General features: G+C 35.0%; 1 protein-coding gene across 1 annotated transcript in view; it reads right to left on the bottom strand.

Annotated features, from left to right (window-relative positions):
* Positions 1-302: 302 nt before the first annotated feature.
* The window catches only part of DNAH8 (dynein axonemal heavy chain 8), a 141,792-nt gene continuing 122,288 nt past the window's right edge, over positions 303-19,806 (bottom strand). The window contains 11 exon segments of the mRNA XM_056357561.1: positions 303-590; positions 1,079-1,200; positions 3,838-4,027; positions 4,121-4,273; positions 4,779-4,935; positions 9,331-9,491; positions 9,867-9,968; positions 10,717-10,833; positions 12,898-13,053; positions 15,412-15,564; positions 19,459-19,532. Coding sequence (XP_056213536.1) covers positions 303-590; positions 1,079-1,200; positions 3,838-4,027; positions 4,121-4,273; positions 4,779-4,935; positions 9,331-9,491; positions 9,867-9,968; positions 10,717-10,833; positions 12,898-13,053; positions 15,412-15,564; positions 19,459-19,532 — 1,673 coding nt within the window.

The following is a 19,806-nucleotide window of genomic DNA, read 5'->3' on the forward strand; positions in this document are numbered from 1 at the left end:
CATTTTATTTTACATTAATTGAATTATTAAACCAAATAATACTTTTTAAAGTAATATAATGGAAACATCAATGACTACAATCAGTGAACTTATTCTGAAAACTTTACTTTAAAGCTATCACCAAATAGCCAATAAAAACTGAATTTACTTGAAGCAGAGAAAAAAATCTGTTAAGCCAAGACTGAAATGAAAGTTCTAGTATAATAAGCAATGGGCACAAAATAGAAAGCAGTAGAAGAATTATGCATGTAATTGGTTACATGTGCCATATATTCTGTTTCTGTTACGGTAAGAAAAAAAAATTATTTTATGTCACACAGGAGAGCGACTCCTCTCAATACCCAGTGGTCTGGAGACACTACCGTCCTTAAATACATCGCTGTAATATAGTTTAGATCTGTCCTCTTGGGCTTCTTGTAAAGAGGACAAGCATAAAGCTTGGGATCCTCAGGACTGGTTTTATTAACAGCAAATATATGCACCACAGGTAGCTGGACGAACAGAATCTTTGGTGTAGATTCAACGAGTCTTCTATTTCGTCTGTCCCAGCCGGCACCTTCCAAGTATAGCCCATAGACATATACTCCTTCCTGTGTGGAAAGGAAGCAGATATATCACACAAAATAAAGCATCTGTTTTGTAAAATGACCAATTGACTTAACCATTAAAAGGAATATATTTTTTACAGTAAAAAATATCTGACATTGAATCCTTTCAAACTATTTAATTTAAAAATATAATATCATCCTTTTTCAGAGGATAATGCTACTGAAATGGATGGCACTAAAAGTTTTTTAATAAAGCCCAAACACTACAAAATTTGATCTAAAGTTTACTATAAATTCCAAAAATCAAGCGGTGGTACAATGAAATGGTTCTTTTAATAAAATAATTTTGTAACTGCAGAAAAAAAGATTAAAATGTTCATAATTACTATTATCTTCTATGCTGAGCAAAAACAAATGTTGTGAAGAAAATATTAACTTTTTTCCTCTAGCAATCCAAAATCACTGAATGATGCACAGTATAAATTAAATACCAAAATTAATACTGAAACATCTTTGTATGCCATACATACAGAAGGAGGTGCTGTGATTTCTTCTTTGTTATCCTTTAGCACTTCATTATGTGTTGTAACTGTATCTAAAGTCCAGCCTTTATGTGCTCGGGTTGCTTCTTGTTTCATTGCTGTTAGGAAGCCTTGAGAAATTAAACCAGAGATTTAGTATATATCTCACATGACAAAAAGAAAAGTAATCTTGCTCGGTTATCTGTGTAGTTCTGCAACAAATGTTATAGACAGATATTCAGAGTTCCATGGGAACCCAGACTAATGACAGCAAACTTTGCTTTGGAGCCAAAAGAAGAACAAACAGCGAAAGTGGCATAGAATGCATTATTACACTGAAAAAAACCATTTTTAAATGGCACATAATTTTTTTTTTCTATTGAATTATTCAGTTAACAAATGTGTGCTCAGGATACTGACTTATTAATTGTCTTAGGTGGTCAAGTACAGGATCCATGGTAGAGGTGTGTTTCAAGAAGGAATTTGAAGGCAGACAAGATATCAATTATATGAGCTGGTATTCATGTAGAGGCACCTTATGAAAAAGGCAATTTTTTAGGATGACAGAAAAATAAAATAAATTTCACTGATATAAAACAGAAAAGGTATGTCTGAATGTAATAATAAAAATAACTATATGAGTGTGGGGAATCTAGACAAGGCAGTGCCTACAAAGGATGAAAAAAATCTATGTTTTGTTAGTGAAGAAAAGGGAGTCCTAGACAGAAATTAAGGTATAGGATGACATAATCAAACAGTAAGACAGGTGATTTTTCAAGTATTGTTTTGAACAGACTTTACAGAGGTTTGCAATAAAAAAGCTTTGAGAGAGCTGAATAGAATAAGCACAAGATGACAAATAACTGGGCAGCAAAGACTTTGGGATGTGTTATAAATGAAAAAGCTACAAAAATTGCACACTTGTAGCGAACACCTGGTTGTTTCTGTATAAGTGTCTCAGAAGATGACAGTGCAGTCACCAAAAAAACCAACAGCTGCTATTTTATGCTACTGGATGAAGAACTACTTGGAGTTGTCAGGAAGAGATTGTGGCAAAGAGAGAAAAGTTAACAATGGAGAACTGCATACTTCAGAGTGATTACTGGAAAGACTTAAAGGTGAAGTGGCATCTGTTCTTTCTTGATAGGGCATAAAGGAAAAGAGGACTAGCATTTTGTGGGCTGTCAAGTATCTACAAGGAGAAGAAAACCACTGAATGAAATACTGACAAACCAGGGAGGAAATAATGAAAGTACATGGGCATGCAGTAGAAGACAGCATTTCAAGATTTAAGAAGTGGTTTAACATGCTAATTAGGACAAAACCAATGAGAAGCTATGATATTTGTCACAGCTAAAATACTCATATGTGATATAAATACAATTAATGTAGTACTTGAACATGTTTTCATTTCTCAGATATTATATATTCTGATAAAAATAAAAGTGTTATTTAGGCTTCTAAATTTTCCTAAAAATTAATTATATCTCTATAATGTGATATTTGTTGTTTTATAAGACTGTTCATTCCAAGTGCCATGTGTACTGAATGGGATATTGCATGACCATTGACATACATTCTCCCTTAATAATGATAGTTTATAGGAAACAAACACTGATGATACTAAAGAATCACAACAGGTTTAAATACAATTATTGGTGATAATTTATAGTATTATAAATAGATCTTTCCACTAAACTGATAAAATCCATTCCTCATGTTTTAACATTATAATGTATTTGCCAATGTTATGATAGATTTAGAGCAATCAGTTTAGATTTTCCTGCAGTGGCAGTATCGGGCAGTACAAGTTCTGATTTGCCTCACACCAGTCATTTTTTAAACTTTACTGTATGATTTGATTTACTCAAAAAAAAAAAAAAAGGTAATACTGGTAAGCAGTTTTATGAATACAGTAACTATACTTACCTTACCCCTAGCCACAGCGCACCTTTTGTGCTTAGTAGACTTCTTTCTCCATCTACAGGACTAATTTTTTTGGAACACAGAGGCTGAAGCAATTATCAAGTTCAAGACCATCTATGTCTTGGGTTTGTTTGGTATTAGGTTAAATATTGTTCCAGTGAATGATTGCTCTTAAATCTTTTATAAAAAAAAAGTCTTTCTGTTCCTACTGTACAGCATATAAATAACATCTTGCTTTAGATTAAAACTCTTCTATACGCGCAACTTACAATTTGGAATGCGTTAAACAGTGTGAAACCACAGGGAAAGAATATTTTCTTTAAAAATATCATTATCATTAAGTGTATTTTCTTTAGAAGCTGCATCATGTCATGCTACAATATGTCAACAAGATATAGCATTTTATTAGTTAACTACATGTTTTCCTTCTTGTAATACAAAAACTGTGCTTACGGGTCAGACTAAAAGACCATCTGTATACACACATCCTGTCTCTGACACTAGACAAAGGCAGATGCTTGGTGAAATAATATTACAACAGGCAAAATGACACATAAATCCTTTCCCTTCTATGTTCTTCCAGATTCAGGCAATCTGGAGTTTAGGGACCTCCAAACTCAAAGGTTAAGTTTGGACAGTCATGTTTATTGCCATCATTGGACCTGTCTCCCATGACTTTATCTAATCACTTTTTTTGAACTCATTTATCATCTTGGCTTCTATGACATATTCTGATAGCTGTGAAAACATCTTTTCTAGGTGCAATATTAAGCTAGATATGTAGTAAAACCCATTAAATTGTGATCCAATACATTATTACTAAAGTCCTTTCAGTACCTTACCTTGTGGATTAAAGAATCCAGTCATCCAAAACACATTTGGTCTTCCTTCATATATCCAAGTAGATAATTGAGTATTTCTTTCCAAAAGTTCAGTAAACCAGAAGCCAAGTGTTGAAGAATCCCAAGACACTCTTTTCCATACTTGAGGAATTCGAGCATCATACATATTATCAAGTATATCTCTCAAACTCTGAAAGAATTAAGTCATAACACATGAACTAAAGCAATCAAGGTCATAGTCTAAAATGCAGTATTCCATACATAGCAAATATGCTTTACTTGCCTCACTCATAACAATAGTTCCTTCTATGGCTAATTTAAGATCATTCAAACTGTTGCGGAGTATTGTGATCACCTTTTGCATTCGGTCAATTTCTTGCTGAAGAAATATATTCATAGAGTTAAGATGTCCCATTTTAACTAAATGAGATTTTACCTGAAATATAGGGACACAGAAGGAATTTAGATAAATCTGAATTGTTGAAATACTGTTTTCATATAAGACGTCTTAACTTTCTTGTGTTCAGAAAAGTAAACAGTAGACTTGTATTTCACATTATTCAACTAACATTTATCCCCTTAAAACTATTGCAGTTTGGTTTTTTTGTTGTTGGTTTGTGGGGTTTTGTTTTTGGGGTTTTTTTGTTGTTGGTGGTTTGTTTGGGTTTTTTTGTTTGGTTTTTTTTTGTGTCTGATACTACACAATTACTCATGATTGTGCTAGAATAGGACTTCACCCAGAAGGCCCAGAGGACTGCTGTCACAAAAAGTCAAGACTGATCTTTTTGTGTTTTCACATGCAACTTTGAGATGTTGGTTCCTTGCCTGAATCTGCTACTAGCTATATGATCTTTCTTTACATTTCAGGGTTTCTTTTTTGGAATGCCTTATGTGAAAACTCAGCAGAGAGAACAGAAAGAAAATAACTAAGATTAGCTTGCCTCATGAGGTATGTAATCTGGAGGAAGTTTCTCTAGCATGTCTTCAGCTAAATGATAAACAACTGCTTCACGAGTTTCTCCAGGTCCTATACCACTTTCTTTAGGTTGAATGTTGGTAATAGTATCTAGAACATCAGCTGCTGTATTACTCTGGTATCTGAGAGGATAAGAATTATAAATTACATAGGGATTTTTAATAGTCAAATGATACTTTGTAGAATGCACAACTTGAAAGTGGAGAAAAAACATGCTGTCAGGTTAAATCAAAACACCTAAGAAATAGTTTTCCCTCACATCCTGCCCCAGGCTGAACACATTGATCATGAACATTTGTTTTTTCCATGTCTGTAAAGAATATGAACTTCCCCCACACACCCCCTGTTATATACTTACTGTTTTTCTCATTCAGGGCTAAGAAGAAGTTCTGCAAGCTGAGAATGTGAGGTGGCAGAAAATCCTGCCATGATTTCTAGGGATTCTGAGGAAAGACAAGAAAATGGCATATGCCTGACAAGGACTTCTAAACAGTCGCAGTCTTCCTTGCTGGGAAGAAGCAACAAAGGTTTTGTAGCAAGGAAAAATATTTCCCTCATTTAGTTGCTTCTTAAAAGTGGAATGGAGAAGATGGAAAAGCTGGAGGCAGAATTCTGGAAGCTGCCCCTTTATTAATTAATTAATTAATTCTACTTTGAGGTATTTCAGTATTAATAATAAAAGCTGCTAGATTTACAATGTTGGAGATTTAAAACAAAACCTTCTATTCCATAGTACAGCATTGGCAGTGCTAATGTAAATTTATGATCCAAGTCAATACAAAAAAGTGAATTAAATTAATGTGGCATTTGATGGTAAATTACAGTAGACCACATCAGTCCTTCAACACAAGCAGAATTATAGGAGTACTCTTCTTGCAATGCTATCTAATGGCATAGAGCTATGAAAGGCAGTAAGAAAGGAAACATAACAGTATGTTGGTACTGCCGTGCTGGCATTGCCTCCTTTTACCTTATAGGATCGGCTACATAAGGAACATACGGCATGCATCTGACACAGAATATAATTTTGCATGTCAGTTTTACTTTTCAACCTTCATACAACACCTGTCTCCTCCTACGACAATATACTTTGTCATACCTAATTATATAAGGCATGAACACAAGGATTGTGCTGCAGGATAGAACACATGAACTCCTAAAACATCAGAGTTTTGGGGACAGTATCATAAGACTTCAGAAGCAAGATACTGCAGCATTTCAACACACACTGTGAATGCAATTAGGAAGACTATACATCAGAAAAACAGAAGAAATCCTACTGGCAGTTTGCGTCTCAGAGGATACAATTTCTTCCTGTGAATGTAGGAGTGGTGGGGCTTTCGCAGTTTTTAATAACCCTTGACTTCAGACTCAGAACTCTCAAGCTTTTTTTTCTATTTATGATCCTATTTAATGAATGAGAAATTTATTCAAGACCACATATGAGCAGAAAGGTTGGATAAAATCAAATTTCTCTTGGACTCATGGCTTCATTCCTAATTTGGATGACAAACTGGTAGTTATAATCCTTACTCTGGGTCTTGTGATCTAACTACTAGTGATAAGAGACATGTGAACCTTCCTCTTCACACTGCAAATACTGTCCTTCCAATACCACTGTCAAACTATTCTATGTGGAAGGGGTAGATCCCGTGATTATAACAGCAATTAAATTATAAAATATTACAGAATTATAAAAATGGTATTTCCCCAAATCTAAACAAAAATAGAAACAATTTAAAATAGGCAATATGTAAACTTTGGGGAAAAACAGAGAACAATTTTTGAAAAATAACCAGAAAGGAGCAGAATCAAAGGTAAGTAATACTCCTTTCTTCAATGACACAAGCTAGAACTCTTCTGGAGAGGAGAAATTATTGCCTGAATCTTGTGTAAAGAAGCAAACATGAATAGCAACAGTAGTTTGAACAAGAAGAGTTTTATATAAAACCTCTTTTTTATTTAAAAAAAAAAGAATTTTAAATCAAAAATAGAAAAGACAAACATGCAACTCAATGTGTACATAATTAAAAATAATATTCCAGCATGGAAATGAAAAGAAAATAGAAACAAGAAATTTCATTCATGTAACAGTGACTGTACACAATGACTGTAAAAGACACTCTGAAACAAAATTTTTCTGGGCTTTGGAAAACCTGACTTTCCTTTACATTGCAAATAAAATGTTGAAGTATAGATGCAAATAATAACGAAAAAAAGATTGCACAGGTTTGTAGAGTAAAGGAAGTCTTGAGTAATGGTAAAGGAAGCTAAAGCAACATTAAATGAATCTCATTTACAGTGTCAATGTTGCCTAAAAGTAAGCATGTAAGGTAAAGCACTGTATACCTGTTTATATTGTTTTTTCCTGAAGCCCTATTGAAAAGCAACTTGTGTCATAAGAAGAAAAAGAGAAGGAATTTTCTGTGGATTTTTATTTGCTCCAGAAACTATTATTAAGAGTATTTTCTTACAGCATTTGGATTCAGCAACCTATTATAGTATGATAGCTGGAGTCTGTGCCATTAGGAATTTTCTGTATTCATAGTTAAAACTAAGAACAAATGCAGTTTGACCGAAGCATTACTCAGTATTGGGTAGAAAACAGCAATATCTATTGCAACATGCAGAACCTTACATTCACCAGAGGACAATGGGAGATTCTGCTCTATCTCCAGTTGGTTAATAACAGTTTGCTTTAGCTTTACAAAAATTCAGTTAGATTTAAGGCTTCAGTATGGAACCAATTGGAGAAGGGGTTTTGACAAGATGGTCAGGATATTCCTTGCCCGCTCAGGTGCCTGTTATCTATGTGCTTTAGCAGAGCCTATGATTCATATAGCAAGTTAAAACCAATTGCAGTGATTTCAGGTGTTAATCCCAGGTGGATGAAGTAGTGACATTCAGTGAAGTCTTATAGCTTCAATGGATCCAATTCAAAGGAACCAATGGATCGAGCTTTTGGCTGAACTGGTAAACTGTCCCACTAAACCAGTGAGAGATCTGTCTTGTCCTCAGTAATAGTAACATGGAGAGGTCCTGGCTGTCTCAGGGTTCCAATTCTAGCAGTTAGCTTTCTGCATACTCCAAGATTACTTGATAGGTTATTTTAAGGATAATTTGTATGCAACTTTTATATTGTATGCGATGCTAACCCATTTGGCGAGTGTGTCAAAGATGAAATTCAGACAGACACATGCATAGCTGCCTATAACAGACTGTGACATGGAAAAAAGCATGAAGATGTTGAACATTTCCCCCAAAACTCTAAAGAAATACCTACAAAAGAAAATCTCCAGGAAAAGGACTAAAGTAGAAGGAATATGCTGATGTACCAAGTAGAAGGAAGATTCAGTACTAGAGAGAAATGAAAGAGCTGTTCCAACTCACTGAAACTCACCCAGCACTGTTACCCTCGAGTTTTCTTTCTGTAAATCAGCCCTCCTACAAGCCTAATTTGGATCCAAATTATCTCTCTCTTCAGGACTTAGTTTTCTGTTAAATCTTGGCTGTGCTCTGATCACTTCTGGAAGGGAGGTCTTGCAGGTATCACAGAATGACTTGAAACAGAACCTACTCTTAAGTATATATTTACAATGGTAGGTGCTAGGCAGAACTGACAATAAAACTGTACTGTTCTCCCAGCATGCTTAGAATACTGGGATTTTGATATGGCATCAGACTCTGAAATCTGAGACTGAAAAATTTTGGGAAATTATTGTTTTGTTAAAAAATTTTAGAAGATACTAGGTTTCCACAGCAGCTGGGCACTTGAGTAACATCTGTTTTGTTTAAAAATACAAAAAGATAAGTTAACGAACAATGAATGTGGGCATAATGAAAATGCAATAATTCATTGCAGAATTATTAAGAACATCCATGAAAAAAAATATAATGATGATTCATATCCTTTCACAGGGCATATAACACCAGAAGGAAATAGAAGTCAACTGTTACATACATTGGAATGAAAAAGTGAATCAAGTCAAAGATAAAACTTTAAATGGAGATAGTACTTAGTGTGGTTGAAAAGCCTCTTTTAATAATGGAAATGGCAGGACTGATGCCAACAAAAGATTGTACTTACATCCAAAAGCATACTTGTAAACCAAATGACAATTCAGAGAATCATTTAACAAGTGTACACAGAAAAATAATATACTACTTGGATCAGAAGGCAGATATTATAAACTTTCTCTAGTTGCACTGTATAGAAGCTTGTATCATATCTTCATATAAAAGTTCTATAATGCTTTCAGATGTTAAAAAAAATAATCTAAAACCATGGGGACTAATAAGAATTCCAACTGCTTTAAAAGAATATGTAAAATGTAGCTGAAGATACTGCATTCATAACCATGTACATACATGTCAAGTGTTGCCATTCAATAGTGAAATTCACATGAACCCTAGCCTTCCTATGAAAAATATACTTTTCTTGAGTATTTCAGAGGGTTTTGTTTCCAAATAATAAAATAAAAGGTTTCTGTTTTCAATATGTGTTGGGACCTACTTACGTAATATCAGCATTGGGATGGAGACCAAAGACCTTTGGGCTGTCCACAGCAGGGAGTGACAGGATGCATTCAAAATACTCTTCCAAGGTTTTGCATGCTGGAATGTTATATCCAGTGTAAAAACAGAAGGCGCTGTCAAACATCTTTTCATTAAACCACAACTGTGAAAAATCCAGAGGAAAAACCCCACAATTACTTTGCTACATAGAGGTTTTTTAAGCTCATTTTTATTCTTAGGGAATAAAATATTTTGGCTACTATATTTAACTTTACTTGAATACACGAGTAAATCATTAAGAACTACATATTCTAAGTTTGACTTCCAGCTAACATTTTACTAATTGCTGATCCTCACTAAAAGGAAACGAAGGGGAAGAACCTCACTGCCAAAGAATGATGTTTTGAAAAAATCAGTTCACTCCGAGGAGTCTTCTAAACTGTGAAGACATGCATATTCAGCAGAAAGGAGGTCTTCGATTTTGTATTGCAGCTGCCAATAAAAAATTACAAATAACTGTATTTTCAAGGTCTCCTACCTTTACAAAGCAATTAAGAAGACGCTTATCAAAGTAATCTGTGACTTGGCCTCCATATTGTACTTCTCCAATCATGTAGTGTACTGTCTTCCATGATATCCCCTGGATGAAAGTAAAGCAAACGAGAGACTGTAGTTATACAAGAAGAAGGTATCCAGCCTGTAATTTCAACATCATCTGAAGCTCATAAGGCTCTGAAATTTAAGCTGCAAAGATCATTGTTGGAAGGAAAAAGTAACACTTTATTTCCAATGTATTTTGTGAGCTCAGCTCTACAATTCTACAGTAGTTGGGCTTGATCCCACTATTAGAAATATATCTTATTATTACTCGTGTGACCTAAAATTACTTTCAGCTGCTATTGCTTCTCCTATTTCTTTTTTTTGCCCCTCTCCCCCCCCCCCCCCCCCCCCGCACCGAGTTTCTCATCGTTCTTTATTGGCAAAATGCTGCTTTGTAAGGAATGGATATTCTATTACGTTATTCCCTGATAAATAACAGAAGACCAAATGGCATCCAAAGAGATATTTGATTGACTGTCAAACTCTGTAAATATTTTAGCTCCCTTTCCAAAACAGATATTCTATAGACCTGTCAATATTTTGGATATGGTACTGAAAAAACCAAGATTGAATGCAGAAGTTCTTAACTATTACATATTTTTACGTGGAGGATAGGCACCCAAAATATTTCAGCTTGACTCATACAGAGAATCTGAAACTTTGATCATTAGAAGCTGCACTGAAAGAACAGCAATGGATGCACTATTATAAATAGTAACAAAAGAAAAAAAAATTACAGATGCTATACAAAGCAATTAAATATACTGTATGCAAATTTTAGTATTCACCTTCTTGATGTCACATTCATCTAGGTGATTTTGTATAAACTGAACACTGGCTGTGAAGTCTGCCAAGTTAAATTCATAGGGAATATTCCAACCCAAAGGCCCAAACTTGCGTCGTTCCTTAGGAATACAATAAAAACCAAACATGTTTACGAAACAACATATAATTTTGTTTTATTATTAAAGTTCAATAATAGTAATAATAATAATAGTGGAGTAAAGAATTGAACTGAAGAAGAAAGGTAGCCTAGGAAACCGCTATGTGCCTCATACATATCAGTAATAAACAAACTTTTTTATTTACACCATCAGGGATAAATCAATGTCATCAGTCATAGGTTTGAAATGCCTCATGTCTGTATGGATGATCAGATTTCTATATTAATTAATTTAAAGATTTGCCAAATCTCTGCATTTTCAGCACATTCAACAATTCTGATTTCTATAGGTTTTCATTTTTTTCTACATATACTGCCTACTAATGACAGTTTCCATTTTTCAAGCTCCTGTATTGGTGCTCAGTTATCCAAAGGCTTCTAGGTTGCCCCTTTTGACTTATGGTTTCACTGTATTTTTTTAACACGTATTTTTCATAATTCACAACTTTATAATAAGGCTGCCACCACTACATTATTCAAATTTATTATTGCATACCCATTTGAAAATGAAATTATAATACTTGCAGTAACAGTAAAACAGTTGACTGTTAAAGAGAATATAATCTGAGATGAAACATTTGAAACCTCCCAAACTATTAGATTTCTTACAACTTGGTTTTAGCCACCTCAGTTACATCACTCAATGATTTTTTTTTTTTCAGAATGTAGAACAAACTAATCCAAGAAGTTAAGAATTAAATTGTTGAATACTGCTGACATTTATTAAATGAATAAACAGCATAATACTGACATTCTAAAATTAACTAAGTGATAACATATTTATTAGAGTTTAAATTACTGGTTCAATAATGACTGACAGTCTTTGCCATCTAATTAAGTAACATTTACGTGCCTTAGTTACAATATTTAAAAAGAACTAGAACTGAAAAAAAACTTCTCTTTTTCAAAATCAAGTATTGTTTATAAGCAGATGAGACAGCATTTACCAATAATACCCTGCAGAAAGGTATAATGATTTTCTGCCAAATTCTCTGAATTACTACTTAATCTATATTTATCATAGCAATCTTATCGCCAAAGGATGTTAGGAATTGGTCAGTTTAATGTCAGGGCAGCGTATATATATTGCTTGCTGATCGTAATCCATAAATAAATTTTCTGAACAGATGAATAGCTATAATAATTTTTAAAATTACTGATGGTTGAATAAACTTGGGTCTTCTAGTTTCACAAGAACAGTGTAATCCTGAGGCAGTGCACAGAACAACTCACTGTTTATAAAAAGGTAGAAGGAGGAAAATAATGCAGAATACCAGAATACTGTATCTTAATAGGGACCTCCAACAAATTGTCCTTCTCTCACCATCTTTGCAACACTGAAAATAGGAGTAGCTCAACAGACCCTAAGGCTTAAATGTATTCTGTAACTATTTTGACATTCTTGATCAAAAGGTGTATTCAGAGAGCTCAAAATGTTGATATTTATTGTGATCTTAAAACATATATCTTTAAAGTACAAGGTATCAATATCATTTTTCTCACTTTGGAATTAATGTAGAAAACACACTGACATAGATAAGATAAAAACAAGATGCTAAGTGAGAGAATTTTATTTAATTTTAGCATTCTAGAAAGTAGACAGCTACTCTAAGCTAGACATCTGGATTGCCTAAAATCAATGGACAGAAAGAGTGATATATCTCTAGAAAATAATTTGCTCTCTTATAGAGAGATAGCCAAGACAGATAAACTGATTTTTTCAGAGTGCCTCTCTTATTTCTATTGACTACAGAGAGAGATTTTTGCCCTTACACCAAATTACTATCTCTTGGACAGATAAAGTTAGGTGAGAAAGAAACTCATTCTAAATGTCCATAGTATGAAAATTGTGTAAAATTTATAAAACAATTACGAGAATAAGGAACCTTGCAGTACAGATTATAGAAATTAAAACTTCAGCCCTGCAACATTATGCTACAAGAAATATCAGAATGTATATTTCAGGAACCTCTGATAAAGTGACTGCATAAATTGTAACACTATTTGCAAACCTTATAAGAAATACCTGAACAGTAGAATGCAGGAAAGCTACAGTGTAAAGCAAAGGTTTCCACATGGGCATATTGCTAACATCTAACAGGTCTTGATTAATTCCAGAAAATGTTCTTTTCAATCCAGCACGTATACCCTGGGGAGGTTCATTTGTGAACTTTATAGAAATCTGTCATGTGAAAAAGATAAAGGAATTGAATTTGTTTACTGAAACAAAAGCAGCAACATACTAACGTCACAATTATTAGCTGTAAATAAAATGTAAATATCTGAAGCATTGTAGATACAAAGTTGATATGTATTTTTACTATAAACTGCATAAAAGGAGCACATAGTAGATTAGACCAACAAAAGATTTTGAACATAGAGCTTTAGTTCATGTTGGTCAGAACCATCACTGTCACTTGTCCATGGATCTAAGATTTTTCATCAACAACCTGGAAGCAGTTGCCATGCTTATCAGAACACATCATATGGCTCTCTACCCCTAATTCAATGATTGATGGAAAAGAGCTACCCAGAGTAGATGACAAAAACTCTGTTCTGTCTGGCCCCAGGATTTCCCAGTAAATAAAAAGAAATCTCACCTATCCTCAGCTCAGATCTATGTGTTCACAGTGGCTACTCTAGACCCTGTGGCTATGTCTGCAGCAGTAAATTAGATTTACAAGAGAATGTTCTTGACCCCTCTGGTCAGCAGGCATGGAATTCACACTTGTGGTAGTAAACTGCTACAGCCCCTTAGATTCATGCGAACTGCCTAATGGGAATAGTTGCTACAAAATTTTGGTTGTCAAACTATACCTGCACATTACTTGGGAGAGTGTTAGTTAACACAGGTTTTCATGTCAGAGAACTCCAGTGCTAGGTAACAATCATGGGGCACACGTGAATCTGTTAGTTCAGACACAGACTGGCCTTACCAGAATCTTTCCTTGAGACACTTTGGAATGCTGGAGAAAGCCAAATAAACAGTAAGTATTTTTCTACTCCAACAGTAAGCACTTGTCTGGTTGGCTTGGGTAACACGGCAGCATGCATTGAAAGGACAGCAAATGCCAGGCTGCTCGTGGGCTGAACTCAAGAGTGACTCTGAGCTGTTTCTACTTCTGAGACCCTTAACAGAAGGCATTAATGAACAAGTAATTCACCTGGCAGTTTTACTGTCTGCATATTTGTGGTAAAGAACTTCAAATATTTTTAAGGAATGACTTTTCAACTTCAGTCTCTCAAAATTATTTTTGGGCTCCAGAGCCCAAGCAAGCTGTCTCAGAGATGAGCTCATCTTCTGTAAGGACTTATCTGCACATGAACACACTAGAGTGTTGGACTGAATGGGAACACTTGCTAACCAGTCTTTCCACATTTCAAAGCATATCCTGTTCAGTGTTTGATGCGTGTTCTGGATTTAAAAAAAAGCAAATTATTCTCTCCTTTCCTCTGAGAAGGAGCTGACCTTTGATTTGTCAGTTATTCATTTTCTGGAATCCCTAAATATGTTAAGATTTTAACACATAATGTGACACTATAGACTGGCAAATCACGTGTGAAACATTTGAGATAAATGCAGTGAAGATTCATCTAGTGACCCGCTCAGTTCTCTATTCTCACTTTTAGCAAGCTGTACATTTATATACCTCACTATTCATAAACCCCCTGAAGATGTAGGGTGATTTAATTTTCTGTTGAGAGAATACAAAAGAACGTAGGTCCATACAGCTAGCTTTTTACACACCGTGGTTTTCCATGGCAATATAAATTTCTTAGCGAAGGTTGTCTCCTAGATTCATTCAAGAAAGGAACCCTTCCTCACCTTCACATCCTAGATATCAGGTATGGTATCTATTTTTATTTAGAAAGGAGGAGAACCAGTAAGATGACTTCCACTGTTTTTAAGAGGAAAGGGGTCTATGAACACAGAAGTGGCAACACACAGCTATTACACTAGATATTAACTAGCATTATGACCAGGTGTGAGAGTGCTAGGAAGCATCGTAAATGACTTAAATGCACTTTGTAAGAATTTAGGCAATTTTCCTGTTTTTTACCGATTTTACCGATGAAAAATGTCTCCTTGAGACCTACAGAACAACCATTTAGATTTTATCCAAATTGAAACAAGTTACTTCTTGGTAGATGATGTTCTTTGAGATGTGCTGTCCATGTATGTTCTGTCCCCTTTATCCTTTATTTCAGATAGGGAAATCTGGTGAAAGAGTCTAAGAGCAAGTTGTGGGCATTAATCTGTTCACAAGGCATCTGGCTGGGAAAAAAAGGGTATCAGGTAAAGCCTGATAGTTTTGATGCAAGTGTTTCTTATTAGTGTGAACTCACACATACGCAATGCATCTTTGAGAACTTCCAGTACTGGTAAGTAACCTTCCTGTTTAAAGTAATATTTGCATTGTAAGACAGGTTCATTTTTTCTTGAATTCTAAGGTTTCCCCCCCATTTATTTAATTTCTGTTTTCACACTTAATTCAAATAATTTTGATGGCATGAGGTACCAGAGTGAATTTGAGCAAACCTGTAGCAGTGTAATTGGGAATTTAGGATGTGGTTCAGTAGTTATCCAAACTCGAAACGTCTCATCCTGTATCTCAGCAGTAAGAAGCATCTTTAGTAGTTCGTCCATGAAATCCAGTCCAAGATGACAATTCTGAAGTAACACCCAGCCTCCCTAAATAAGAATATAGACTATTACCATATACAATTTAGAACAAGTTATTCATGGTGCTAAAACCAACTGTCTATATTTAGAAGCACATTTGGTCTTGCAAGTAATTATTCTTTGTTTGGTTGGGTTTTGTTTTGTTTTTTACTTTTGATCTGTTCCTGAATATGTATTATCATTTGATTTGGTATGATATTGGCACAGTTAAAGCAAATAGGAAAAGATAGTGCAAAAGTTATTTCCACATCTGATTGTTCTCGTTGAAAATAACCAGAACCACTATTCTAAGCAAAGTATCAGTGCTACCTAGTGGCAAAAAGAAGTAATTCCTGTCCTCTCCCAGCAAAACACCAGTGATGAGCAATCCTGCCATCAGATCCAAAAGAATGTGAGTGGAAAAGTAACAGCTGAAATCTAAGAAACACATCTTTTTTAAAACTTCGTAATAACATAATCTGAAGTAAGTGTAAAGAGATAGCAACAAGACTCTAAAACTTTTCAACTGCAATTCATTTATCTGCAATAAATCCAATTGCATGAAATTCAACCTCCACGTATTAATCTTGATCTTATTCAACTCTCATATTGCATGAAAGCTCTATTTTTATTATTATCTCTCTGCAATTCTTCTTATGAAATTAAATTCAATCAGCTTTTGTGGCATCACTTTAGAAGCCTGATGAATCAGAAGCCTGATATTAAAATGGGACATTATTTAATCAGCTCTAAACAGTGATGTGTGGATTTCATTACAGCTTATAATTTCATTTTGGCAATTTTGTTTTAGCTCATTTAAAAAGGAATAAATAACATTTAGCCACAAAATACAATTGAAATATTTATGGTGAATTGATGGATATTAAAAAAAAAGATTAAATGAAGGCATATTTTTCCTTCTTTTATGGGGATTCACTTTTTAAAGGAAGATCTTTAATCAACTTGTCACATTTCCGAATGGATCAGGGTCAGTTTTTGAAATTTATCTATCTGTAACAAGCACAGCAGTTTTAATCATATTATATACTTTTGGCCAGAGGTAGGAAAAAACCCCATGTATTTGTCTTCATATTCACTAATTCTGTTTTGTTCTTTCAAATGTGATGTTCACATATCCCTCTCTCTGTAAAACATGTGCACCACCAAGTCATTTAGTTCAGAAATTATTACTAGTAGCTCTCCTGGAGTGCTGGTTTTGAGTATCCTTCTGCTTTTAATTAAGGGCAAAAGAAAGGCAGGGATGCCCCAGTTTTCACCATTACAATGAACTGGAAGTTGATGATGACCATTCTAGATATACAAACACAAAGAAGTATGAGATACACATGCATTTGCACATCATTAAAAAAACCGTCTTCTCTAAAGGGATTTCTTTTTTCTCTTTTTTCAAAGTGGTGTACATCTATATTCCAGTACTGTCACAACATTTGGTAAGATTTGAGAGGTTACTGGGATCCAATATAGAGAACTTCCACAACCAAGGCTGCATTACCTAGAGAACCTTGGATTGTACAGTAGAAAGTGTGCAGTAAAGGCCATATGCAAGTATTATATGTCCATAATAGAAAACAACAAATGAAGAAGACTATACTATGGTCAGATGAATTAATATCATCTGAAAAGATTTTATTTTTGCCTCAAATGAAGTTATTTTACAGATAGAATGCAATGATCTAGTTGAAGATGTCCCTGCTCATTGCAGGATGGGTTGGACTTGATGATCTTGAAAGTCTTTTCCAACCTAAATTATTCTATGATCATAGAACGATTCTATGAATAGAATCATAGAATCATTTGGGTTGGAAGGGGCCTTAAAAGGTCATCTTGTCCAACCATGAACCTAGGACTGCTAAGTCAACCACTAAACCATGTCCCTAAGCATTGCATCTATGTGGTTTTTAAACACCTCCAGGGATGGTGAACCCACCACCTCCCTGGGCAGCCTGATCCAGTGCTTCACCACCCTTTCAGTGAAAAACATCTTCCTAATAACCAAGCTACATATCCCCTGATGCAACTTGAGGCCACTTCCTCTTGTCCTATCGCTTGTTACCTGGGAGAAGAGACTGACCCCTCCCCTGCACCCACAACCTCCTTTCAGGTAGGTGTAGAGAGAAATAAGGTCCCTCCCCAGCTGCCTCCTCCCTTCATGCCAAACACCCCCAGTTCTCTCAGCTGCTTCTCATAAGATTTGTGCTCCAGACCCATCACCAGCTTCAGTGCTCACCTCTGGACATGCTCCAGCATCTCAACATCCCTCTTGATGTGAAGGTCCCAAAACTGAACACAGATGTGGCCTCATCAGTGCCGAGTACAGGGGGACAATGATTCTATAATACAGTTGGAATTCCTTGAACCGATACCCTGACCTTTTCTCTTTTCTGTATGAAAGGCAAGAGGTCCTGAAAAGGCTCTGAAGCACTTCAGTCTATCAGATTAAGACAACAGGACTTTGTAGAGGTCTAAAGAAGCATTTCCTCATCCCATTATGATTAAACATTGGAGAATCAAGTGACAAATGTTTAGTTCAGATGGAAATCTGAAGTGATCTTGATCATGGACCTGCAACAGTCTCAAAAGTACATTTGTTCTTGCAGAGTGTTCTGTGTTGCGATCTCATTTTCACCATTTGTGCTTCCAGAACCCTAATGGGTGAGGACGGAGACCCAGGAAATCTAATGAATGTCACATATTCTGAGGAGTTTTTACCTTCATAACGAATCCATCTTTAGCTTTTTATCTAATTTTTGATGAATACTCCCACTGTGGGTATGAAAGCATATACTGCTTAACAAATAGGTAATAGGGTACCAATTAAACTTTTACTGAACACAAGTCAGTTCAGGTTGTTTCTTTAGTTGATATATTAAGTATATAATAATAATTATTATTATATACACAAGCAGTGCTGTACTCCTGGTTTAGTAAGGACTAACTGTTGGTAATGGTCATGTCACAAATGTGTTTCATTTATCAATATAGTACTTGCAGTCTTCTGCTCTCTGTTAGTGGAGATATTCTAGGCATTCAGAATATTGGCATAAAACTAATCCCTGAATATTTTGAGTTTACAGGCAACTATGGCTGTATGTCCTTATTTGCAACATTGTCCACAACTCTTTGAAAGTGTTCAGCTCACCAGACTGTGTTACCTTCACACTGTAACTTTTATATTGTATCTGATGCTTCAGTTGCCATCTTTCTGTGGCTACTCCTTAGACTTCTCATGTTTTTACTGTTTGAGAATATAATCTGCCATAACAAAGTACAGCAAAGTACTTCAAAGAAAAATTCTTAAAATATTGTTTAGCAATTCTTAGACATCCTTGGGACTCAAAGCCAAAAGGACTGGCAATTAAAGAAACAAAGAATGGAAAACAGTTGCTGGTGAGCAAGGGGCCCTCTCATTAGCACAGATGTGAGGGAAACGTGAGGTGGTATTAGGAGCCAGCACATCCTTCCCTATCTACAGCTTTCAGCTATGTGTGTACTCACCATTTTAATATACTAAACTATGTAACATCTAGGTAGCTCTCATAGGGGAAGTGGGTGGGGAGGGGGGAAGATTTCCAGCAGAGTTGAGATCTTCAAGTCCTGCAGGACAGAACTAGGCCAAGATGTCCTTTTACCCTTGGTTAACAGCATAGTGAAAAGAATGGAATGTGCTACCTTTGAAAAGCTGCTTAATATCACTGCTGCCAGGAATATTGACTTGGACTCCACAAGCACATAAATATCCCACAGGGGAATGTTTTTAAGTTCAGACACTCAAGGAGACTTGTTTACCCTGAGATATGCCTGATGGTATGGTGAAAATGCAAAATATTAAAGATGGCATGCAAAAGAGGCGTAAAAGAATAATAGAATATAAAATCAACTTATATTGCTATGATTTTTTCTCACCTGTTGCATTGATATCTTTATGAATTTGTGTGCATGAACTTCTTGTCCTTGACCCATAGAGATGGTCCTGCATTCTACAACATATTTAACAGTATATAATGAACTTACATTCTTGAGAAAAAGAATTCCAATTCAGTCTAAAACCCAGTGATATAAATACAGCACAATTAAGTATATTTTATTCCAGAAATATATACTTAAAGTAGAATCCCTTCACCGTCATATGATATTACTAAGTATAAATTTTCTAAACGTTGAAACGCTGTAAAAAAAGCATTAAAATACAATATTTACAGTGTTTTTAGGAGTGAAAGACTATGACTAATGTTATTGCCAATGGGAATTTTT

This window comes from Falco biarmicus, chromosome 12 (genome assembly GCF_023638135.1).
Source record: "Falco biarmicus isolate bFalBia1 chromosome 12, bFalBia1.pri, whole genome shotgun sequence".
NCBI classification, from domain to species: Eukaryota; Metazoa; Chordata; class Aves; order Falconiformes; family Falconidae; genus Falco; species Falco biarmicus.